Here is a 25902-nt window from a genome sequence, read left to right on the forward strand (position 1 = left end):
ACTTTCGCATTTATAATATTAGTATAGAAGTTTTTGTTGTGAAATAAATAAAATTAAATTCAGGAAATCCCCACACAATTCAATTGCATAAATAGGGGTCAAGAAAATTGAACGATATACTTGAGTGTGTTAATTGAATCAATATGTCTTTGACAATTCATTGATTTTGTCATAAAAATCCATCAACCGATATTTGAACCAACTAGACTTCAAAAAATACGCTGCTAACTTCAGTCAGAACTTCGTTAAATTATACTGTACTTGTTAGCGCTTGATTTTGTTTTAGTATGACTTAATCAATGAACAGTCACCATTAAAGATTTTATTCCAATGATTCAAAAATTCGTTTATAAATTATCGAGAATCCTATTTTTCAAAATATAAAATAATAATAATATAATAGAGATCTCTTAATAATCTGTGCGAAAACGATGCGACTTACACAACTAACTAAATAATTACATAAAATCCATAAATTAGTCCAGATGTAGAATAAGGGAGGCCACCCACGGCGACTTTTTGCAGCGATTTAGTATAGCAATACTGCTGCTGGTCGTATACTTTACGTAACAATCTTTGCATCACTACTATCACGATACAGCAACGATAGTGACTATCTCTATAGAATCGCTACCGTCGCGTTGCAAATGCGACTAACGGAGATCGCCCACCGCGACTTTTAACAGCGATACAGTCGCAAAAAGTAGCGATGCGTCGCTGGACTGTGTACTTTACCCGCGATTCTGTTTCGCTACTGTCGCCATTCAGAATCGCGTTCAAAATACGCGCGGCTATATCGCCACAAAAAGTAGCTATGGGGGATGCCCCTAACAGCCAAGAGTAGCGATGCAGACGCGCGAATCTTGACCGCGATTCTGAATAGCGACAGTCGCGATACAAAATCGTGGTCAGAGTATACGGTACAGCGACGCATCGCTACTGTATCGCGACTAAATCGCTGCAAAAAGTCACCGTGGGTGACCTCCATAAATTATTAAAATTAATATACATAATATTATATTATAATAATAGTAATCATATAGAGACAAACATATTATTATTTCCATTCAATAAATTACACGACGATTATTATTAAATAGTTTTTGGTTCTTTAGTAAAAGATTTTTTTGTTTATGAACTTTATTTTTCACGTATTTTTTTGTAGTGCGTGTGTGGTGTGCGTTCATTATCTGAAAAGGGAACAGAATACATTAGTTAGCAAGATAGGTAGCTGTTAAACAACTTACAAAGCTAAAACCAGATTACTGTTCTTAAAAATACCAACACAGACAGACAGTTTATTTTAAAGGCTCCATATCCGAAGGCTGCCAACAAGACCCTATTACTAAGCCTCCGTTGTTCGTCGATCTGTCTGTCTATAGGCTGTATCTCATGAACCGTAATACTCATATACCGCAAACATAAACTGTAATACTCATATACTAATATAGGCAGAGTTGAAATTTTCGCAGTGTGTATTTCTATTGCCGCTGTATAACAACAAAATATAATAAAAATCTCAAAATGGCCACCATGTAAATAAAATAAAGTACGTAATCTTGTATGATGATACGGAAGACGGAACCATTCGTATGCGAGTCCGACTTCAAAAAATTAGAGATCCCTACGAAATTTTAATAATCTCCCCATGCGAAGCCGAGACGGGTAGCTAGTACATTATAAGACTAATTACTAAAGAAGAAAAAATGATTACTCACCATTAAAAAGAATCATTATATAGTAGACAGCGTTCCCTTCAGGCTCCGAAAGGCTAAGCTATACATATACAATTATACATATACAATATACATACATAAGAGATATACCGTGAACGGACGACACAGACACACTAACCTCTCACACGTACAACTATATGCCGGAGCATTGATATACTAAAAACCTAGATATACAACTTTAAAAGATTAAAATGAGAAACTATTTTGCTTGCCACTCCATGGCTATTGTAGTTACTGTACCCATAAGCATAACATCTGTTTACTCCTCAATGTATGCAAATAAATGAAATGAAAAAAATTATCATTTTTTTATAATATAAATAGCGAGCAAATGAGCAGGCGGGTCACCTGATGTCAATTGATTACAGCTTTTGAGAATTTTTTTATCTGCCCCTTGAATAGCCCCATACTGTAGTTTTGAGAGAACACAGCTGGTGATGATTGTTAATAATATTTGAAAACGTCCATTCAAAAAGTGCTAACATTTGATTTTTCTGAGGCATGTATATATCCACATGGTATCCATAGAAATTGCATTAAAAAATCATAACTTTTCGATAAAGTCTATCATAATTTGATAGGAAAATGGAACTTGTACTGCTTTGCATCGCACACAGTACAACACATAAAAGTTTTGATAGTGAATTTTCTAAGGAGCTGTGTATCTTTGTTTTTTCTATATCAATGCCTCTTCGGCCGCAGTTTAAAAGCTTCCATACATGTTAACTATACAATAAATTATCAAAGAAAGCCATGTTTTCAAAACTCGACTTTATATAGCCTAAAATCTTATTTCATATAATATATATATTTATATATTATAAACTGTGGATAAGTAACTTAGGTCGAAATCTATACATCGCACTTTGGACTTGGCTTAGTTAGTTGGTTTCAGTTAAAACGAGACAGATTTATGCCCGTGGTATAACGCTGTCTCGTTTTAACAGTGTCTAAAGTCTGAGCATAGTCAAAGTACGCTCTATAGCCTTAGAAATGGTGTTATTTGTCAAAAATTATATCTTGATAAATAACGTCGCTAAGCAAGTTATCTACAGATTACAGATAGACTGAATATTGAAACCGGACAGAGTCCATGCAACTAGGTTTTTTTAGTAGTAAAAGTATAGACTCTACGACTCTTCAGTTGATGAATCAGAAGCCTTAGTGTAAGGCTCGGTATCCACCAAAGTGGAAATGGGTGGAGATGTGTTTAGCAGACCAATCAGATTCTTAATAAATGGCGTTAAAAAAATTTGATTACAAATATGATTGGTCCACTGAAAAAATTTCTATGCCGCACCATATAAGTAGATACAGGGCCTTACATTTCATGTTAACTAACGTGACATTTGGGATCCCAAGGTTCTAGAATAGCGACCTCGCATCGGAAAACGCAGCGATGGCAGACCCCCTATTAAGTGGGCAGACGACATCAAACGATTCGTAGGGACGCTGGATGGCGAGGGGCCGAGACCGTGGCGTGTGTGATGATGAAGATGATAATGATGATGATGATGATAACATGGTATTACGTAAATCTGTCAATATGTATGGACGGACAAACGTCGTGGTTTGACATTTCCATACAAAGTCAAATGAACGTAACTCCCTTGTCACGTTTTTATAACTCAAAAGTTCACACTATGGCTTCTGATTAGTTCACGTGAAAATACATTTCAAAAACAGGCTTTCAAAGTTCAAAATTGCAAAACTGGTTCAAATCGAGCGTTCATTCAATTACGTACTTTACATCGTTCGTCTTAAAGTTCACATTCCAGTAAAATCGCGATTGGAGGATTCTAGAAATAGTTTATAATGCATAGACAAAAGCATTGAACCGACACAATCACGCACCGCAATCATATTTATGTAAGGAAAAGACGTGCGCGTCCGATTGTAAAAAAAAACCGTATAAATGCGGCCGCCATTTTGAATTGGTCGGCCATTTTGCTCGTGGCTAACATCTAAATGTCGAAACGCGCAAGTCGGGTACAGTATGTATCAATTTATTGAGGTTTTTGATAGAAAATTGTTATATATGGGTTTTCTGAATTCCGTATCCAAAAGGTGCCTAGGGGACCTTGTTACTACTTCTTTAGGTTTTGATTTCCTTGACAGGTCTGACAGACAGACATACATACAACGAAGTGATCATATAAGGGTTCCTTTTTTTCTCTGGAGATTTGGAACCCTAAAAAAGTAATTTTGTACTAGTTGTCTATTTATTGTTGTCGAAGAAGTATCAATTAAACATAAAAGCGCTTTTTCGGAGACTCCCGAAAACCTCAAAAAATTGATATAAACAGTCGCAGTAGGATAAATTCGATGGTGGGATAGTGTTGTATGTGATACGCGGTGGTGGGGAGGTGGTATAGTAGGGGTGGGGGGCGCTTAGTTCCAGATGCGCAGGAACGAGTCCCAGGAGCCGGTGGCCACGGCCATGCCGTTTTCAGTTACGCCGAGGCACGACACGCGGTTGTCGTGGCCCGCCAAGATTCCTGCGGACAAACAAAGATTAATTATAATCTTGTAATGTTACAAAAATGAACTCAAAATCATTTATTTACAGTAGGTACTATGTACACCTTTTGATGGTCAGAACTTTTAGATTTGTAAGATGATTTAGTGGTGATAATTAATTACGTGAACTTACAACTAAAGCTACGAGGGTAGTATCAATACTTTCAAATAGCTCTAATAGATGGCGCTGTACGTTGTAGAATCACGCTGTAACTTTTTTAATATTTAAGGGAAGCTGTCGTAGCCGGCCCGTGTTGGAGGAGCCGCGGACGTGGTGTGGAGGGCACGCTAGTGGCACGTACCGGCGCGCTCGGACTTCATGGAGTCCCAGACGTTGCAGTTGAAGTCGTCGTAGCCGGCCAGCAGCAGGCGGCCCGACTTGGAGAAGGCGACGGACGTGATCCCGCAGATGATGTTGTCGTGCGAGTACATGGCCAGCTCCTGGTCGGCGCGGATGTCGAACATGCGGCACGTGGCGTCGTCCGACCCCGTCGCGAACGCGAACCCGGACGGGAAGAACTGCGAACACGATCAATTCATCCATTAGTCGATAGGAACCTCGGCACAAAACCTCTGACTTGGACGCCTAGAGGGGATCACTGTCAACTAAAAGAGAGAAAAGATAGAAGCTTGTGGTGAATGAAAAGTATACTTGGAGCGTCCAATGGAATAATGTCCCCTGTTGGATGCTGAATGGACAGCGCATGCATATCTATGAGCTCTGAGTGAAGAGCCAACTGCAGCGTGGCAGCGGAGGACATGAATGGCTGTTTTCAAGAAAGCCCCGATTTTATTTGGGTTACTAGATCAGCAAAACCAATCTATTAATAATACAATGTGCACTAGAAGAGAGAGAAAGAAAAAGAGGGAAGGGGACAGAGAGCAAGGATGGAGAGAAAAAGGAGAGGGAAAGAAACAGAAAGAGGCAAGGAAAGAGAAACGTGAGATGGAGAGACAGAGGGAGACAGTCACCGTGACCGCGTTGATGTCGCTCTCGTGTCCGGGGAAGGTCTGCTTGCACTGGCAGTCGCGGATGTCCCACAGCTTGGCGGACGCGTCGCAGGCGCCGGAGACGAAAGTGCGCTGGTCGGGCGCGAGCGACAGCGACATGACGTCGCCCGTGTGCCCGGTGAACTGGCCGCACTGCTGGCCCGTCTCGATGTCCCATAGGGCACTAGGAAAGATAATTTTTTTTTAAATGGGGAGATTTTGAGGGATACAGCAATTTTTTTTTCAATTGTGCCATTAGCAATAAATTAGAAGAAACCAGTTTTAGATGGAACTCAGACAATAAAATTATTGATTAGACAACTAAATTACTAATTTTACTAACAACTAATTTTACTAAACCATGTATTATACAAGTTGTTATACCTATCATAACATATTGCATGATTTTATAGGCAGAATTTGGCTGTAACCTTTTTTTGTAACATCTCCACTGTTTACTCATATTTGCAATAAAGAAATTTGATTTGATTTGAAACAATCATTTTTAAGAGTCAAGGGGTGACCATTTGAGAGAAGCAGATTTCTCTGTCAAAATACCCTAATACACCTTAAGAGGGGTCTCTCCGTCACTCGCTTCATACAAACGTAGTTCCAATTTCATTTGAATATCAAGCAACCAAAGTCCATGAAATTTTGCAGACATATTCTAGAAACTAATATCTATGTCTGTGGTTTTCCAGATTTCTGTTAAAATATTCGGTTTCAAAGTTACGCGGTCTTATAAATTTACATACATACCTGTGAGCCCCTGTAATTTTAAAACTACATATTTTTAGAAAAATCTAAAACACCACAGACACAGATATTAGTTTCCAGAATATGTCTGCAAAATTTCATGGACTTTGGTTGCTTGATATTCAAATGAAATTGGAACTACGATTGTATGAAGCGAGTGACGGAGAGAGCCCTGTTAAAGATTAGTTAAAGATACACTATAGTCTACACCTTCAAGGTTCCTAGTCGCTTCCAAAGGCCTGAGATATCACAAAAAAATTAAATAGTATTTAAAGGCTGCTAAGCCTTTACAGCTTCAGGAGTTGACTTGAAAAATTTTAATATTGATTTAAATTTTAAATTTTATATATTGATTTGCCTGGTAAAGAAAATTAGATATATTTGCTATAGGATTTTAAGTGTAATGTCGAAGTTATAGGGAGGTGGACTCACCAGGTCATGTCCCCGGAGCTGGTGAGGATCTGGTTGTCGTCGAGGAACCGGCAGCAGGACAAGTAGCCCGAGTGTCCGGGCAGCTCGCGGGACACGCGCACGTTGCCCTCGCGAGTCTTCAAACTGGAAATAAGACGATATCCATTTTATTAGTGGATTACTTTTATCAGTTTTCATACTACATATTACCGGCAAAGCCGTACCAAGCGATCTAGCGTTCCAGTAGGTACGATGCTGTGTAGAAACCAAGGGGTATTGGTATAATACTGTCATACCCCTTCCAGGTTTGCCCACTTCCATCTTAGACTGCATCATCACTTACCACCACGTGAGATTGCAGTCAAGGTTTAACTTGAACCTGAATTAAGAAAATACTTTGGAATATCAAGGTGCTAGTATGGCTACCCGGCACCAGTAAACGCGCTGTTAGAAGGCCTTACACTGGATGGACACATAATTTCAATTGGTGCTGCTGGTCAAATCCTTCAATAAGAAGACCTTTGAGGTTCTGGTGCCCAGTAGGGAAAACCCAGGTGGATTGGTGTAAGAAGTTGAAGAAATCTTGAGCAGCCCATACAAAGCTGTAGCGTCGATGATGATGATGGTGGTGGTGTTGTATACACTTGCAGCACTACCGACCTATAGATGGAGCAGATGTTGTCGAGGCCGCCGCACGCCACGTAGGAACCGGACGGCGCGTACGCGCACGTCATCACCCAGGACGACCGCAGTGGGATGGCGTGCACCTTGTTGGTTGTATGGCTGTCCCATACTATCAGCTTGCCGTCCTGGCTAGCTGAGACTAGATTCCTGGGGACAAGGTAATTAGATCAACAAATATCAGAACAGTACCATCGAACTTGACCGTATAGTATAGTAGTTAAGAAGTCCGCCTCCGTTCGGGAGATCGGGGTTCAATCCAGGGCACACCTCTAACTTCGTTTATTGAGCAAAACATAGATACATTATAGTTACATCTGCATATTAAAATTTTCGGAGTTATATGCATTTTAAACAACAAATATCACTTGCTGTGATGGTGAAGGAAAACATCGGTAAAGGAAAACATCGCGAGAAAACCTGCATGTCTCTTACATCACACTTCACACCAATATTATAAAGGCGAAAGTTTGTGTGTATGAGTGCGTATGTTTGTTACTCCTTCACGTAAAAACTACTGGACGGATTTGGCTGAAATTTAGAATGGAGATAGATAATATCCTGGATAGCACATAGATTGTTTTTATCCCGGAAAATCAAAGAGTTCCTACGGGATTTCGAAAAACCTAAATCCAAGCGGGCGAAGTCGCGGGCATCGTCTAGTTAAATATAATAATAAACAATTAAACACAAATTTTCTCACGCCATGTTCTAACAATTGACGTTTGCGATAAAAATATAAACAGAGCTATTATATTCATCGAAACAATACAATAAAAGTATCGACGCAAACTGAATTGTGATACGTCATATTATCAGAAAATAAACGTGAACTAAAATTGATAAAAGTATAATTGAAAATAGATATAAAAGTTGATAGATCAGTCAGTCAGTCAGACATCTTTTTACCCGACTGCGGTAAAGCCTAAAGGACAGTTATGTGTTTGATTCTTTTATTTAGATTGGCTCAAAACCACATTACAGAATCCTGATTAAATTCTGCTTTCAGGTTCGAGGTACGAAATGTAATAAATCAAATTTCTTATTCCCGTTCCCAACCGCCTATTTCTATATGACAAATATTATATTATATTTTGTATAGGCCATCCTTTATATTATATTATCTGACAACCTTTCAAATATATAAAAGGAAAAGGTTACAGACTGACTAACTAACTGATCTATCAACACTCAGCTCAAACTAATGAAGTCTGGACAGATCAGGCTGAGAATTCGGATAGTTATTATGACATAGACATCCACTAAGGGTTTTTCAAAATTCAACCCCTAAGAAAGTAAAACTTCATGGATAAGATACCCTTATGTTTAATTATATTGTTAAACTAGCTGTGCCCGCGACTTCGTTCGCGTGGAATAGTGACTTTTCGGGCGAGGCGTGTAGTACGTACTCTGTACGTTAAAAATGTTCGCCGTGATACTTTAAATTGACATAACTTTTTTATTTATGAACCGATTGACATGAAATAAACACTAAATGTTAAGTGAAGCTTACTACAATATATTAGTGAAAACCGTATCTAAATCAAATAAGCCGTTTCTAATATTAGCGTGCACAAACACAGACAAACAGACAAAAAAATAATAATTACAATTTCGGGTTCGGCATCGATATAGTAACAACCCCTGCTACTTTTTTTGTATATATTTCCATTGTACAGACACCACTTTTCTACAATTTTATTATATGTATAGATTTCTCACATAAGTGAATTCAGTCATTCTTAATGAGAATAAAGTTTCTCTACCAGTTAAATAAGGGCCATACAGGGGTTTAAAATTTGTGTAGTCCACATGGACGAAGCCACAGACATAAGGTAGTCATATTAGCCGAAACAGATACTTCGTGATATATCATGGATGAAAAGTATTGATTAAAGGTATGGATTATGAATTAACCAATACACTATAATAAAAATTCAAATACACATTAGTTGTTTTGCTATCTCTCTTACACACACTCTCTATCTTTCCTTGCACTCTTCAATATCTATATCTAATTATACTATTTTCTCGTTCAATTCAAACATTGGCCGACCTATTTTACACCCGGGTTTCGGAGATTCGGTTGGATGTAAGTACTCTCTCAATTTGTTATTGTTTCCTCGAAAGCTTCGATTCCTTCGAACGATCGATATTGAGGAAAACTAGAAGATTGTGTACAGATCGCAACGTGTCTTGGAAATTGTCGAATATAAATAGATTTATTTTTCGGAAGTGCCGTTTTTATGGCGCTTGAGAAATGTACAACACGTTTACGTTTACTTTCAAAGGATCAAAGTGAATTGAAGGTGACGAGAAGATTTGGCATTTTTAGGGTTCCATACCCCAAGGGTCCCAAATGGACCCTATTACAAAGCCTCCGCTGCCTGTACGGGGATGTATTTCATGAACCATAATAGATAGAGTAGCCGCTATACAAATAATAAAAAAACCGGCCAAGTGCGAGTCTGACTCGCACACGAAGGGTTCCGTACTTATCGTACAAGATATACCTACCTAACACTTTTATGTAGAACACTGAGAGTTAATGACGGACTACGCTATCTATGTATGATTTAATAGTATATTTTTTTCGGAATACATTTTAATTTTTTTTTTTGTGACGTAACCTCAAACTCACGGTTTTCCTTATCTTGTTCTATAAGACCTACCTACAGATAGACAGACAGACAACGAAGTGATCCTATAAGGGTTTCTTTTTTCCTTTTGAGAACCCTAAAAAACGAACGAGTTATTTCCTTCAAATTCTTTCTAATTATTTATTTCACGTTGCAAGAGCGTGGCGTGTTGAAGTCTCTACAAGAGACCTATGGCATGTAGTGAACATCTGCCAGTTGACAGTGATGATAGTGATGATTCTTTCGATTGGTTATTAGTTATTACTAGCTGATGCCCGCAGCTTCGCCCGCGTGGATTGGTCAGATCCCCTGCAGCATCAGGATTGAGGAGTTGGACTCCAAATTTTTTATGAAACAATGTCGCAAAGTTCCTCTATCGATTAAAAAAGAAATGACGCAAATCGGTTCAGAAATCTCGGAGATTTCGGTGTACATAGGTAGAAAAACACAACTCCCTTTTTGAAAGTCGGTTAAAAAAGTAGCCTATGTTACTCCCTGGTCAATTCTCTACTTGTCTGTGAAAACCCCGTCAAAATCGGTTCAGTCGTTCCCAAGATTAGCCTTTTCAAACAGACAGACAGACAAAAATTTTAAAAACGTGTGATTCGGTTATAGTATCGTTCAAATAACCATATGACCTTAATATGCGGTAGTTATTTCGAAATTACAGACAGACACTCCAATTTTATTTATTAGTATAGATGTACCTGGAGTCGCTGCCCCAGTGCATCGCGTAGATCTTGGCGAGGTGTCCGCGCAGCGTGCGGCGCGTGCGCATCTGGATGCGGCCGATGGGCTCCAGGTTGGCCGTGGCCTGCGCGAGCGACGTGTCGCACGCCGCCTTGCGCGCATCCTGTGTACAAAACATTACATTATTGATTTATTAGAACAACATAGACAAACACAACAACAACACATACCTTTGAAATAACTCTCTGACCAACTCTTTGGCACACTGAGCACTGTTATAATAAAGTGGGAGTTCCTGAGTCAAGTAAGCTTTTAAGAGCTCCATTAAGGGCCGATTTCACCAATACAACGTAAAATAATTCTTATCCGAGATTAAATTTCATATTTTGGCAGGTTTTGAATATACAAAAACTGTCATAATGCCCAATTATTTATTCCTTGGTTAAACGTCACTCGACGTTATTGAAATCGGCACTAAGGATATTATTAACCTTTATAGGGCCAATTTTTCCTTTTTCCTCCAACTAAGCGTAGTGTAATTTTTTTTTGATGTCACCACGGATTTACAGTTTTCGGTTTTTCCGTTTACTTGTGCACATTGCACCTGACAAACATGATTCTAGGACAACGAGAAGTACTTTATTGGTTTTGAAACTCTTGACGGGTCTTCACAAACAGATAGACAAACAGACAACGACGTGATCCTATAAAGTTTCCTTTATTTCAACTACTAGCCGATGCCCGCGACTTCGCCCGCGTGGATTTAGGTTTTTGAAATCCCGTGGGAACTCTTTGATTTTCCGGGATTAAAAGTAGCCTATGTGCTAATCCAGGATATTATCTATCTCCATTCCAAATTTCAGCCAAATCTGTCCAGTAGTTTTTGCGTGAAGGAGTAACAAACATACACACACACACACACACACACACACATACAAACTTTCGCCTTTATAATATTAGTGTGAAGTGTGATAAACAAGATTTTTTTTCATTCGTAGAAAGAGAAATGATCTAATCATAAACATAGAAATGGGCTATTGCACTGTTTCACGTGAACTGTTCGCAAGGCCGCTGCCCGGGTATATCCGGTCACGGACGGACGGGCGTCGATATATATCTAGAAGAATCTATACACATAAAAGTAAAAGCTGACTGACTGACTGAATGACTGACTGACTGATCTATCAATGCACAGCTCAAACTATTGAACTGATCGCAGTGAAATCCGGCATGCAGCTAGCTATTATGACGTAGACTATGGTAGGTTTGACGTACACATAGTAGATTTTCGAAAATTCAACCCCTAAGGGAGTTAAAATAGAGGTTTGAAATTGAGGTGATAGTGTGAAGTGTGACTACACTTCACACTATCACACTTAACACTAATTACACTAATATTATAAAGGCGAAAGTTTGTGTGTATGAGTGCGTATGTTTGTTACTCCTTCACGTAAAAACTACTGTACGGATTTGGCTGTTTAGAATGGAGATAGATCATATCCTGGATTAGCATATAGGCTACTTTTTATCCCGGAAAATCAAAGAGTTCCCACGGGATTTCGAAAAACCTAAATCCAAGCGGGCGAAGTCACAGGCATCGGCTAGTTATTATTATATCCACCGGTCACGGACGGACGGGTCGATATATATCTAGAAGAATATGATAATAAATTAGTTTTATGTCGATGGCTAAAGATATTTTCTACTAGTGGCCTTTACGTTTCAACTCGACCTAGTATTTTCTTCATTTGTTGTTTTATTACAGGAAAATAGAGCGCCTTTGTCCGTGACGTGGAGTTTCCTATATTTTACAAATGGGTTTATTCTGGGTTGACCAGTCTCATGATAATCCATACTAATATTATAAATGCGAAAGTGTGTCTGTCTGTCTGCTAGCTTTTCATGGCCCATTTTAACCGATTTTGATGATATTTGGTACAGAGTTAGCTTACATCCCGGAGACGGACATAGGTTACTTTTTATCCCGGACCATCAAAGAGTTCCCACAGGATTCTTAAAGGCTCATCCGTTTTTCCAATTTATATGAGGTACAGAGATAGTTTGCATCCCGGAAATGTCCTACTATTCCAAAGAAAACATAAAAAATTACACTGTTTACGTTGAAATAAGATTTTTTACACATTTTTTACCTGTTATCTCCCAAAGCCACCGTGATCCAAACTTCGTCACTGATCGTTCCTCCCTGAGTTGGAGACAATACGCAGAGAAACTTTCCGCTTTTATAAAATAAAGAAGGTCTGGTCTGGCCCTCGCTGGCCAGATATAGGTAGCCCGGAGTTTGAAACTTGGCGGTGCTTCGGAGAGCACGTAAAGCCCTTGGTTCTGATCCTGATCTCTCTCCGGTCGTGTCGGACTTCAGTCCCATCGGGAATAGAGAGTAGGGATTCATCAGCTAGTAAGAGATAATACCGCCAACGTACCAACGTGTCTATACTCCAAGAACTCGGCATTAAAAGTAAAGTCTTTCGGCGTTAGTACAGAGTCGCATATTGAAATCCTTTGGACACGTCTCCCGGCGTGAGAGTAACTTCATCAAGCGTCTTGTCGTGCAGGGCAGGTTGGAGGGCACCAGAGGGCGAGGAAGGTCGCCCATGCGATGGACCGACCAAATTAAGTCTGCTGTGGGCGGTCCCTTGCACAATTGTACCAGGCTGTCGGCCAGCAGGGAGAAGTGGCGAATGCTCGTGAGGCGATGTGCTTCGTGATGACCATGACCGCTCTGCCACGAGTGTTACGACGAAGAGGAAGAGATAATAATGTTGGTGGTACGTACCCGGATGGCATTTTTGAGCGTCTCCGCTTCCTGGCGCAGGCTGTCCAATTCGTTCATGGTGCTGCTGAGATCCTTCTACTACCGCTACTCCGCTCCGGCGCGCCTCTTGCTACGCAGGCACTCTGCACCGCACCGACCTGCAACACAACATCAATGTTTTTATGATTGAAATCTAAATATATTAAAGGGAAAACTGACTGACGCACAGGTCAAAGTACTGGACGGATCGGACTGTTTGGCATGCAGATAGCTATTATGACGTAGACATCTGTTAAGAAAGGATTTTTGAAAATTCAACCCCTAAGGGGGTAAAATAGGGAATTGAAATTTGTGTAGTCCACGTGGACGAAGTCGCGGGCATAAGCTAGTCTATTATAAGGGCATCCGAGATGGTCAAGTGGCTTGATGGCAAGCACGTAGTTTTGTTGCGCCCCGCCTAACAGCTTGAGCCAAAAGGGACTATTCTGATTTCTTGAAACTGCCAGAAAGTTGCGTTAAGCTAAAAAAAAATACCGACAATAGAGAACCTCCTCCTTTTTTGACGGCGGTCAAAAATATAAAATCGCGTCAATCACCGACAAGCACGTAAATGCTTGACTCCAAGCATCAAACAATCATTGGCGCCGATTCTGTTGTCTTTCTCTAAAGTCTAAACTATATTAAATTTAGAGTATCTGCATTTTCAATTTTCAAACTAAGACTATACCAAGTGGGATATCATATGAAAGGGCTTTACCTGTACATTCTTAAACAGTTTTTCATTTATTTTTATGCATAATAGTTTTTGATTTATCGTGCAAAATGTCGAAAAAACAGCAGAATACGGAACCCTCGGTGCGCGAGTCTGACTCCCACTTGGTCGGTTTTTTAGGCAGGCTGTCGACTCTAGCCTCTAGCCTTGGCGTGCAGAGAGGGAGACAACGCGTGCCAGACCTTCGGTATTTTATAAACGCTTAAAAATAGCCGAGTACGGAACCCTCGGTGCGCGAGTTTGACTTGTTTTACCGATGTTTATTACTTCGCATTATGCGTTGGACAAAAGCTCTCGTTACGCACGAATGACAATAGTATGCCCCTACGTCACATGGTTTCCCTTGCCATCACAATCGCCTGCCATACAAGGCACAATGGAGTATTGACGCTTACACAGTGGCGCTAATGCTTTCAATTTGCAACCAACTTTAAACCACACGGTTTTTTTACCGCTAAAAAGTTGACGATATCGTATCGTACAAAAGAGCAATCGCCGAGTTTCTTGCTGGTTCTTCTCGGGGGAGCGTGTATTCCGAACCAGTGCAGTAGTAGATGCACTTGACGATTCGAAAGTTTTGTAAAAGTTTATTTGAATAAAAACTTTTCTCTGTCAAGTGATGGAAATGAGCTTGCCTACCAACGAAAACGTTTATAGGGTTCTGTACCTCAAAAGAAAAAAGGAACCCTTATAGGATATATTATGATACCCCAAGTGGGGTATCATATGAAAGGGTTTTACCTGTGCATTCTCAACAGAATTCCTGTACCTGTACATTCAAAACAGATTTTTATTAATTTTTATGCATAATAGTTTTTGATTTATCGTGCAAAACGTCGGAAAAAAATACCCGAGTGCGGAACCCGAGACTCGCACTTCGCCTGTTTTTTAAAATTGCTGTGACAGACAGACGGACAGATGGACGGGATGAAACTATAATGGTTTCTCGTTTTACTACAAAAGGGAACCCTAAAAAAACAAACAACTACGAATATAGGAGAGCCCTTATAGAAATGAAGCTGTTTTCAACAACACAATAATGTTTTGTTTGGCATTGAGATAAAGCGAGGTATCATTATCGGTGTTGTTTTTATTTCACTCGCAATACTTAATTTATTTCTATTTAGACTGACTGCGCACTTGTGGAGAGTTTGAATCTGGATATAAACATAATATACATACATAGACTGCTAAAATCATAACCCTTCCTTTGCCGTAGTCGGGTAAAAATAAGACAGTTTTCGTTATGGGACTACATTTTTGCTCCTCTTTCGATAATTCACAGCTATGAGGATGTAACCAACAAAAGTAGTAAATGAAAACATAAGGAAATAATTTCACATACTATCCTACAATTACTAGTGGAATCTTTAACATGAAGATCAGTTAAAATAAATTACCTACGGAGAAAATACAATAAGGATGTTGCATGCAGACAACAATTATAAGCCCATCTGTATGCGTGTTAATGTTAATTTTACCCTTTACAGCCGACAACTAGCCGGTGCCCGCGACTTCGCCCGCGTGGATTTAGGTTTTTCGAAATTCTGTGGGAACTCTTTGATTTTCTGGGATAAAAAGTAGCCTATTATAAGCCCATCTGTATGCGTGTTAATGTTAATTTTACCCTTTCTGATTAACTAGCCGATGCCCGCGACTTCGCCCGCGTGGATTTAGGTTTTTCGAAATCCTGTGGGAACTCTTTCATTTTCCGGGATAAAAAGTAGCCTATGTGCTAATCCAGGATATTATCTATCTCCATTCTTTTCAGCCAAATCCGTCCAGTAGTTTTTGCGCGAAGGAGTAACACACATACACAGTACACACACACAAACTTTCGCCTTTATAATATTAGTGTGACTAGCTGACCCGCCCCGGCTTCGCTCGAATTTTTGAAAATCGGTGAGGGAGTGTAATTTTCAAAAATCCTATTATTGACCTCTATTTTTGACCAAAAGCCCAATTATTAATTTTTAACATAACTTAAAAAATCGGTCAAGTGTGAGTCGGGCCTCGCTCTTTTAGGGTTCCGTAAATAATTGACCACCATTGCTGCATCATTCGGCATATAAAGCCGGCAACGGATTTGCGGTTCCTCTGGTACCGCAGATGTTCATGGGGGGCGGGTTATCACTTAACACCAGGTGACCCGCCTGCTGCTGCTTTTTATTAAAAAAAAAAAAACTAGCGCCCTGTGGAGATAAGCCCACAGAATTTGAATCGAATTTTGACACACGGCGAGACTGGCCGCGATTCTCTCGTATGTGAAGATGGCGCCTTAGTTCTTATATGAGACCTACGTCCAGCAGTGGACGTCTATCGGTTGATAATGATGATGATGACGAATGAAAATCTCTACTGTAGTTTCTGAGATTAGTACTTAGTAGGTATATTACAGACAGACGCGGCGCAGAGACTGTTTTGTAATGCAGGCTCATTTTTATGCTGTATCTGGCATGTTAATGCAAATTTTACCCTTTATGACTATGTCAGTATAAATTCTTCCTTTCTTCAGTAAATCATTTATATTTTTTTCGCTTTTACTATAATATTAAATAGCTTTTGAGTGGCGTTCAATTTCATTCCTCAGAATATTGTTTCCTTGTTGAAGTGTGTGCAATAAAGGATTATCTGATCTTAATATCTGCTCTACCATTAAGGCATTTTTTTTTCATCATTACCATCATCTATATCTCTGGCTCACTACTGAGTACGGGTCTCCTCTCATGATGGTTTAAGCCATGGTCTACCATGATGATTAAATGAAAATTGGCAGATTTTACACACCTTTGAGAACATAATGGAGGACTCTTGGGCATGTAGATTTCCTCCCTATGTTATTGGGTCTGTAATTCTGTACATTTGTACAGTACCCAGCAGGAAATATTGTATGTCAACCTTTAGAAAGAGATAGCGGTTTCGTAGAGCGTTGTCTCTGTCGTTCAGACGGACAAAACATCATATAGGTATGAGTGACAGAGACAACATTCTACAAAACCGAAATCTCATTCTAAAGGTTGATGTACAATATTTCTTGCCAGCTACTGTATGTAATTAAATTAACAACTAACATGTCTAATATTTTAGTCAAAAACATGTCTATTTATTCCTATTGCAACAGCATAATAAATGATTTCAAAACTCTAAACCAATGTAACAGCCATGAAACACGTTATAAATATTATTCAAAGAAATATGTCCAAGCAACTCGACGCTTTTCACACTTGAATTACATAAACAAGGTTAGACAAGATAATATATAGGTAACTACTGATCAATATGTAAACCTAACTTTACCAAGTTTTGTTTCGGAATACTTTTGAAACTTCTTTGAAATAAAATACAATAGCTAAATGAAGACATCTATGCTTATTTTAAATATGTATTTAATTTGGTTTTTCGCAATTTGTAAACTAATACGACAACGTAGGCTTGTGGCATTGTAATTGCGGCAATGGCAGTATCATCCTCACAAGTTTATATAAAAATCTTTACTTCAAAGAGTCCAGTTTAAGAAATTAACTCTAGTATCGACTAATGCTCATCACGGTTGAGACAAAAGAGGAATTAATTGCTTAAAACGCACATATCTCCGAAAAGTTAGAGGTGCGTGCGTGGAATCGAACCCCCGACCTCCGAATTTGGAGGCGGACATCTTAACCACTATCAAGGCACCATCCAGTAGGTATTAATTAAAGAAAATTAGGCAAGTATGTAAGGTATCTAACAGCATACCAGTGCAGTAGGCCTTACGACCCAATTCACAATATTAATGCTTATTAATTACTATTTATAATTAACAGCTAGTTAAGTATACCTAGTTTTTACGCAATAGATCGGTCAAGTGCGAGTCGGACTCGCACACGAAGGGTTCCGACTTCCGTACCATCGGTTCCGTACCATCGTACAAGATATAACACTTTTATGTGCAACACTGCAAGTTAATTACGGACAACGCCGTCTATGTGATTTGTCTTTTTCGCGAACACATTTTTTTGGGTTCCGTATCTCAAAAGGGAAAACGAAACTCTTATAGGAATACTTTGTTGTCTGTCTGTCCGTCTGTCGTGTCTGCCAAGAAAACCTATAGGGTATGCCCCATTGACCTAGAATCATGAAAGACAGGTAGGTAGGTCTAATAGCACAAGTAAAGGAAAAAATCCGAAAACCGTGAATTTCTAGTTACATCACAAAAAAAATTGAAATGTGTTAGTGAACAATTAAATTAGTATTTTCAAAGTACAATAAGTTAACCATACCAAGTGGGTTTTTATGTTAATTTTTTTTTTTTATATCTTGCATTTTGATTTATTTTGTTTATGATTTATCGTGCAAAATGTCGACAAGTGTAAATTAAAAATTTATAACACCCCCGACTAGTGAAGGTTACAGTAACTAGAAAAGAGCTGATAACTTTCAAACGGCTGAACCGATTTTCTTGGATTCGACCACCTTTCAAACAAAAAAAACTAAATTCAAATCGGTTCATTAGTTTAGGAGCTACGATGCGACAGACAGATACACAGATACACACTTCAAACTTATAACACCCCTCTTTTTGGGTCGGGGGTTAATAAAATACCCGGGTACGGAACACTGCTCCAAATCTATGGCGCGTAACTCCGCGATATCAACACGTTTGTAGTTGTACCTACTATAGTAGTAACTACGTTATCAATCGATGTTTTATGTTTGTAACGCCAAACTGACGGATACAGGTAATAATAGTAAACTTTTCGCTTGGCGCTTTTCACTAATTGGCTTACATGCGAATATTAATTAAATGAAATCGCCCCGTCAAGGGTGAATTCATACATAAGGGGTTCCGCGTACCATAGTACAAGATATAACACTTTTTTTTTAAATTTTAATGGCGGCCATTTTGAAATTTTCATTATTTGTTGTTATAGCGACAATCAATAGCAATACACATTCTGTGAAAGTTTTGAATTTCTACCTAATTGTTACGGTTCACAAGATACAACCCGCTGACAGATAGACAGACGGACGGACGGACGGACGGACGGACGGACGGACGGACGGACGGACGGACGGACGGACGGACGGACGGACAGACAGACAGCGGGGGCTTAGTAACAGGGGCCTTAAAAACGCACGAAAGACGGAAACCAGCCCAGAAAGAAGGGTCCTGTTGGCACCCGTTCGGGTACGGAACTCTAAAAACCATGACTCCCCTGCCATATCGATTTTTTTTAATTTACAGCCAGTGTCACTCAGTATGATGTAAGGATTCTAACAATAGGTATCACATACATCCAAATCTGTTAAGGCATTTAGATGGTGGAACAAACCCACCTTCCCCTATTTCATTCCTTCAGAGCCCAAGGGTTATGTAATGCAAGCTCGGGAATTCCCCTGTGAATCATAGGGAGGGAAGACTAATTTCATAATTATATATTCAAAGTTGAGTCTGGCATTTCAGTAGGGTTGTCAAAACAACCAAAACTCCGGAATATCATTTCAAGGGTTTTATACCTCAAAAGGAAAAACGGACCCCTTATAGGATCACTTTGTTGTTAAAAAATTGCAGTATTTTTCATTTCTAGGCAATTCCTATACTTCACACCAAAATTTTATAAGGTTCTAAGTATTATTTTATAAGGTTATGAAAAAAATTAGGAAAAGATACCTACATTGGGAAAAAAAGGAATAGATTTTCCTCTTATTTACAAACAACAATTTTCAAACTAGGATGTTTAGGGAAAAATTTCCTTTGTAAATGAATTTATTAAATAAATTGTCATGCTATTGAGGAAAATAGGTACTTACTATACAACCTGTTTTCGCACGCATCTGTAGCGCAAGGGTGAGATGATCTAGGTATAAAACGTACTTTGACTCGTTCAGGCTGACAATGTCTAGTCTCCTAGAATGTGTATTCATTCTAGATATTGTAGGTCTGAACGTAATAGGACACTGGGCGCTTAGCATACTAGACATTCTAAGGGTGAGATCTCTCTGCCTTTGCTTAGACTTAAGACAGAGTGAAAACGAGACAGAGCTATATTTCTCACATAAATCTGTCTCGTTTTAACTCAATCTTAAGTTAGAGCAAAGTCAAAGTGCGCTTTATAGATTTCAGCCTAAGAGACTAGACATTGTCTGAACGCTTCGATTCTGCTCAGACTAGTTTCAATTAAAACTAGACAGATTTATGTCAGTTACACTGTCTGGTTTTAACAGTGTCTTAAGATTGTAAAGTCAAAGTGCGCTATATAGATCTCAACCCAACCTAACACTATAAGCCCCTGTACTTATAGTAGAACTTTTTTTTTTTAAATAGAATATTAGCCATGCTGATCATGACTAATACTCCCCTTTCCCCTCCAATTAAGCGTAAAGCTTGTGCCAGGAGTGGGTACGACAATAGTGCAATGGGTGGGGTTTGAACCGCCGAGCTTTCGGAATTCAGTCCGCTCCTCAACCGTTGAGCTATCGAGGCTCTAGTTATAGTAAATATATTTGATCAAAATCAGTGCATAATATTATAAGCCTAACACTTCAATTCCTCCAGTACACCTATTACTCTCTAGAATCTAGATCTTTAACCATACCCATGTCAAAAATTACGTTGATTCGTTTCTTCGTGGCGACATGATTGAAGGACAAACCAACCAACACTTTCGCATTTATTATGGTTAAAATATTATTATAGGTAGTGATGGAGAGTGAAAATGCTTATGGTGAAACCAAGTCACGTTTCGTCGTATCGCACCTTTTGATGTGAAGGGAAAACAATGCAAGGCATATCCGATGAACTAAACAGGTATGGCGTACAGGGAAGATATTTTTATTTATCAGTTACATGCTAGCCCTTGGCTGCATTCTCACCTGGTGGTAAGTGACAGTGCTAAGATGGAATCAGGCTAACATGGCAGGTAGTTTCATTAAACCCATACCCCTCTCTGTGTCGTACCAGAACGCTGAATCGTTTGGCGGCACAGCTTTGCTAGTAGGATGGTAACGCCACTGCCGAAACCTCCAACCAGAGCAGAGCAGACAATTTGGAAATTATCAATTCTCAAATTGTCTCTGCCAGAATCAAACCTGGGACCTCCCACAAGACAACATACAAGACTACATCATATTTTATAGTATGTTGTAGCTACAGCGTAGTATTGTATGCATATGCAATCTAGTAGGAGGTGCCAGGTTTGACTCTGCTAGGTGACATTAGGAACTGATATCTTCCAAGCTTTAGGAACGTGATAGCCTAGTGGTTAAAACATCAATCGAGGTCCGGGGTTCAATCCCAAGCATGCACCTCTAACTTTTCAGAGTTACGTGCCTTGTATGTAATTAAATACAATAGGTAGGTAGGTACATAATCTTAACAAAACATTGCAAGCTCAATGGAAATTCTCATTCTGAAAGAATACCAATGCTCACTAGTGAACCAGCGATGGGTCCCAATTATGATAATGACTATATTTAGAATTTTTGCAGACTAAGCTGGCATTTTCTATAGCAACAACAATAATAAAGAAATATCAGGGCAATTTCATATGTAACTAGAGGATGCCCGTGACTATGTCTGTGTGGATTTAGGATTTTAAAGATCCCGTGGGAATTGTTTGATTTTCGGGGATAAAAAGTTGCCCATGTCAATTTCAGGGATGCAAGGCAAGCTAACTCAGTACCAAATTTCTTACAAAGTGGTTAAGCGGATGGGTCTTTAGGAATCCCTTGGGAATAATAATATATTAGAAATAGATAGAAATATCATGAGTGAATGTGACAGAAATCACAAAATTGTAAAAGTCAGTATTTGACTCTTACTAAATATATCAACAAGATGAAAGTAAAGTCAACCAATGATATACATTACAGTGTGATGATTTAACAATCTTATAGATTTGCAAACTTATAGATTAACTTAAGATTATGTAGATCAGAGGCCAAATCACGTAACTTGTAATTATTACTTTGCTATCTCAATCATTGGTATTGGCTGAATTATGGTACATCTAGTTACCCTTTCTTTTGCTAATAGTACAGATCACGATAGTTATGAAACTTTAACAAAACGTCCAGGCTTCACCTACACTGGCAGGGGTCTAAAGTTGGAAGGCTAGGTAGGCTATGATTAGGTATTTTTGATTTATAGCCACCCCTAGCGTAATATTTGACAGCTGATGTTGATTTAGGAACAAACCGAGTTTCCTTACCCTAGTTCATTCTGCTAATGGTATCTAACAGTTTCAGCTAATGAGAAGTGTTTGTTACAAGTGTAAATTAAAAATTTATAACACCCCCTACAAATGAAGGTTACAGTAACTAGAAAAGAGCTGGTAACTTGCAAACGGCTGAACCGATTTTCTTGGATTATAGCTAAGAACACTCTCGATCAAGCCACCTTTCAAACAAAAAAAAACTAAATAAAAATCGGTTCATTAGTTTAAGAGCTACTATGCCACAGACAGATACACACGTCTAACTTATTACACTCCTCTTTTTGGGTCGGGGGTTAATTAATAAGCTATCACTGTTCTGTGATTGTAGCACCATTGCAGACAATTGCAAACATTCCTTGTTGGTGCCTATTACACTGCCAGTATTATCGCACAATTCACATGTATCACATTCCATATTGAGGCAAAATTGATGGATTTGACAGTACCACAACTAAATATGCATGTATTGAGCCAGTCAATTCCAGGGGCCCTACCACAGTAATTTGGGAGACACAGAGTGCAGATTGCAATCACCTCTGGCCAATAATCTCTCATTATTGGCTACAATATATTTTAGCAACAAGAATACCATAAAGCCGCCGTTTGGCTCGTCTTGGCGGGGGCACTGCCGTGCCCCCTGATTCAGCAAATCACAACAATTGAGATTCTAATAATGATTGATGCAGCTTTCCTGCTAGTGCTGGTTGAGTCTGAAAAAGCTCCATCCATCATTATTACAGTAGTAAGGCCTCACAAGAGTAAAGGGGTGCTAGTAATCTATACCAATATTATAAAGAGGTAAAGTTTGTAAGTTTGTTTGTAAGAAGTAATCTCTGGAACTTCTGAGCCGATTTTGAAAATTCTTTTACCAATAGCTACATTATTCCTGAATGACATATTTTATTTTCAAAAAATTAGAGATCCCTATAAAAATTGTAATAAGCTACCCGGTTGCTAGTATTTCATAGTTTGCCTCAGTTTTGTAACACCAAGTTATTCATTTGGGTACCAACAATTATATTATTTTCTATTAATTTTCCTCTATAATTACATGACAAACTTGAATGTGGGTTTTTGTGTACCAATTTATTTCAAGACTTACTTACTATGTATTGATGTTATGATTATTTACTATTGCATGCATGTTATGATCTCCAAAATAATTAGAGTTGATTGGAGAAGATATGTTGATTGTAATTAAGTACTTCATTTTAAAATAAAATTAAATAATATCATGTGTTCAATTTTATATCTAAGTAAGTTCTTGCTATAAAAATTTGTTAGTCACCTTTGTTACTAACAATAGGTATCAATTATATCTAAATTACATACAAAATAGATGTTTACACCCTAAATTTACTTGCAGAGTCGCAAACAGAAGTATGAAATATTCATATGATTAATAAACAAGGAAATGTAAGCCTCAGTTTGTCCAATATGAATAAATAATAAAGCAAGCAGATTACTGTATTACAATAGAGATATAGCTGAAACAAATGCGAATAGTAATCAAATAACGCCCAAAACATAGGAGAGAAATTGATAAGGCGAACGAAGTACGAACGAATCGATGTCTCATCGACAGGGCCGGGCCTATACGATTCCCCGAACGTAAAGCCCCATTTTCACCAAGTCACTGCCATGCTTTGGCTAATTCAGGATATCCTTCGCCAAAGTAGGTCCCTTACCGATACTAATACTACATCGTAACTACTGAATTGATTAGTTCATCCTAGAAACAATAACTCCAGAGATAGGGTGTACCTACCACGCACGACCGGCGACCATTTCAGCCCAATACCATATCATTCGTGTCACACCCAAATATCGAAAATATATTCACACAATTACAACAATAGACGTGAGATTCTAATGTAATATTACGGTAACTAATAGAATAAGGACTTTACCCCACAATCAGCAAATCTCTTCGATTGATTCTCCAGTGGTTTTCGGGCGCTACCTAAACCACCATTAAGACTGGATCTTATCCTTTTGGCACATTTTGTATCTTTCTGACAACACTGCACTGAACTAGGGATTAATCACAAGTTTTTATCACGGAGTTTTCCACCATTTAGTATTTCATACACCCTGAAGCACAATCCTTTTCTCGGCCATTTGCAAATTGCGTCAAAGTTCCTTCATCGCGATTGGTAGATTCTGCGCTACTGTGGACAGATTCGATCACGCTCTCTGGAGAGAAGTGAAGGAACTAAAGTTTCAGTTAAGTAAAAATACACCCTATCACCTTAGCTTAAGGCATACTTATAGACGTTTAAGTTAGACATATGCTGTTTCGGATAGATTGAAATAGGGTGCGGTAAGGCTGAGCTGAGACCCCCGTATCGTGACGTCAAACTGGGCGTGAGATTCTAAAGACGCGGTACATTTAAATTTTTTTCATGTAATGATTTTTCTAGTTGTGAAAAATGGCTGCAAATTAAAAAAAATAAGAATAAAGAGTCAGACTGGCACACGACGGGTTCCGTACCACAAGAAATAACACTTTTTGATTTTCATGGCGGCAATTTAAAAAAAAAATTAATACAAAAAATAGCGAACAATCGAGCAGGCGGGTCACCTGATGTGAAGTGATGACCATTGCCCATGAATATTTGCAGTACTAAAGGTACCGCCGTTGCGTTGCCGGCCTTTCAGGAATTTGTTGGTCCGCCCCTTGAATAACCCCATGTTGTAATCTAGTGGGAACACCGCCGATGGGAGTTGATTGATTGATTCCACAGTTTGCATGTGCGTGGAAAAAAGGACCTGGCACAAAGGACCTCGCGGTGGCGTGCGGTGCTGTTCTAGAAAAAGGAGGGTGTAATGAGGTCAAACAGCTCTTCAGAGCACTCCCCCTTATAAAGGGTCCGCAACTTTTGGTATTTGTTGATATAGTGGCAATAAAAATAGGTACATTCTGTGAGGTATATTCTCCCTATTATGGTTTATGAGATAACTACACCTTACTGACAGACAGACGGATGGACGGACAGCTGAGTCTTGGTATAAAATAGGATTTCGTTGGCACCCTTCGAGTATGAAACCCTGAGAAGGACCAGTCTTTGCATTTACGAGTAGGTTTTTCGTTCAGTGTAAAGATTTAATTATATATCAATAATTGTAATATTTAGTGAATGTACATTGTAATCCCTAATTTACGGAAACGAGTTAAAGCTGTTCACTTATGATACCCGCAGAAGTCAATAGGAGGACGAAATTTTTAACCTATAGGGCCTAGGCCCTAGTGTTTAAGGATTTCGTCCTCCTATTCGGAGGTTCCAGGATTCAATCACGGACACGCATCTCTAGGCTATAAAGTTGTCGGGGCTAAGTACGTTTTGAGCAATTAAATAACTCTTGCTTTTAAATTACAACGGTGAAGAAAATATTGCTAAGATGGGGTGGCTCTTTCAAAATCAATGGCTAAGATACATGGATGCCTCATAGTTCTCCATATTGTTACAATGATGTGTGAAGTCTGCCAATACGCACTTGAGCAGCGTAGTGGACTACGACCTAAACCTAAGAGGAAGCCTGTACCTATACTCAATAGAGCCTCGATAGCTCAACCGGTAAAGGAGTGGACTGAAAACCGAAAGGTCGACGGTTCAAACCCCGCCGTTGCACTATAATTATTGTCGTACCTACTCCTAGTACAAGCCTGACGCTTAGTTGGAGAGGAAAGGATGAGGAAAGGGGAATATTAGTCATTTAATATGGCTAATATTCTTTA

The 25902-nt window shown here is 39.0% G+C and overlaps 1 protein-coding gene across 1 annotated transcript; it reads right to left on the bottom strand.

The window, feature by feature from the left end:
- Positions 1 to 1162: 1162 nt before the first annotated feature.
- On the bottom strand, positions 1163 to 24322 carry LOC123877176 (guanine nucleotide-binding protein G(I)/G(S)/G(T) subunit beta-1). The gene is made up of 9 exons (XM_045923685.1): positions 24074 to 24322; positions 13218 to 13354; positions 10441 to 10586; positions 7074 to 7244; positions 6435 to 6557; positions 5229 to 5430; positions 4559 to 4775; positions 1719 to 4234; positions 1163 to 1190 (listed from the first exon to the last, which is right to left on the bottom strand). The coding sequence occupies exons 2-8, from the start codon at positions 13272 to 13274 to the stop codon at positions 4128 to 4130; spliced, it is 1023 nt and encodes a 340-aa protein (XP_045779641.1). The 5' UTR covers positions 13275 to 13354; positions 24074 to 24322; the 3' UTR covers positions 1163 to 1190; positions 1719 to 4127.
- Positions 24323 to 25902: the final 1580 nt, after the last annotated feature.

Source organism: Maniola jurtina, chromosome 23, assembly GCF_905333055.1.
Source record: "Maniola jurtina chromosome 23, ilManJurt1.1, whole genome shotgun sequence".
Taxonomy (NCBI): Eukaryota; Metazoa; Arthropoda; class Insecta; order Lepidoptera; family Nymphalidae; genus Maniola; species Maniola jurtina.

Coding starts and splice junctions, on each gene's coding strand:
- LOC123877176 (XM_045923685.1), bottom strand. CDS start 13,274: ATGAACGAATTGGACAGCCTGCGCCAGGAAGCGGAGACGCTCAAAAAT. Junction 7,245..10,440: donor CACTGGGGCAGCGACTCCAG/GTACATCTATAC, acceptor CCTTGTCCCCAG/GAATCTAGTCTCAGCTAGCC. Junction 5,431..6,434: donor AGCTCCGGGGACATGACCTG/GTGAGTCCACCT, acceptor TATCTTTCCTAG/TGCCCTATGGGACATCGAGA.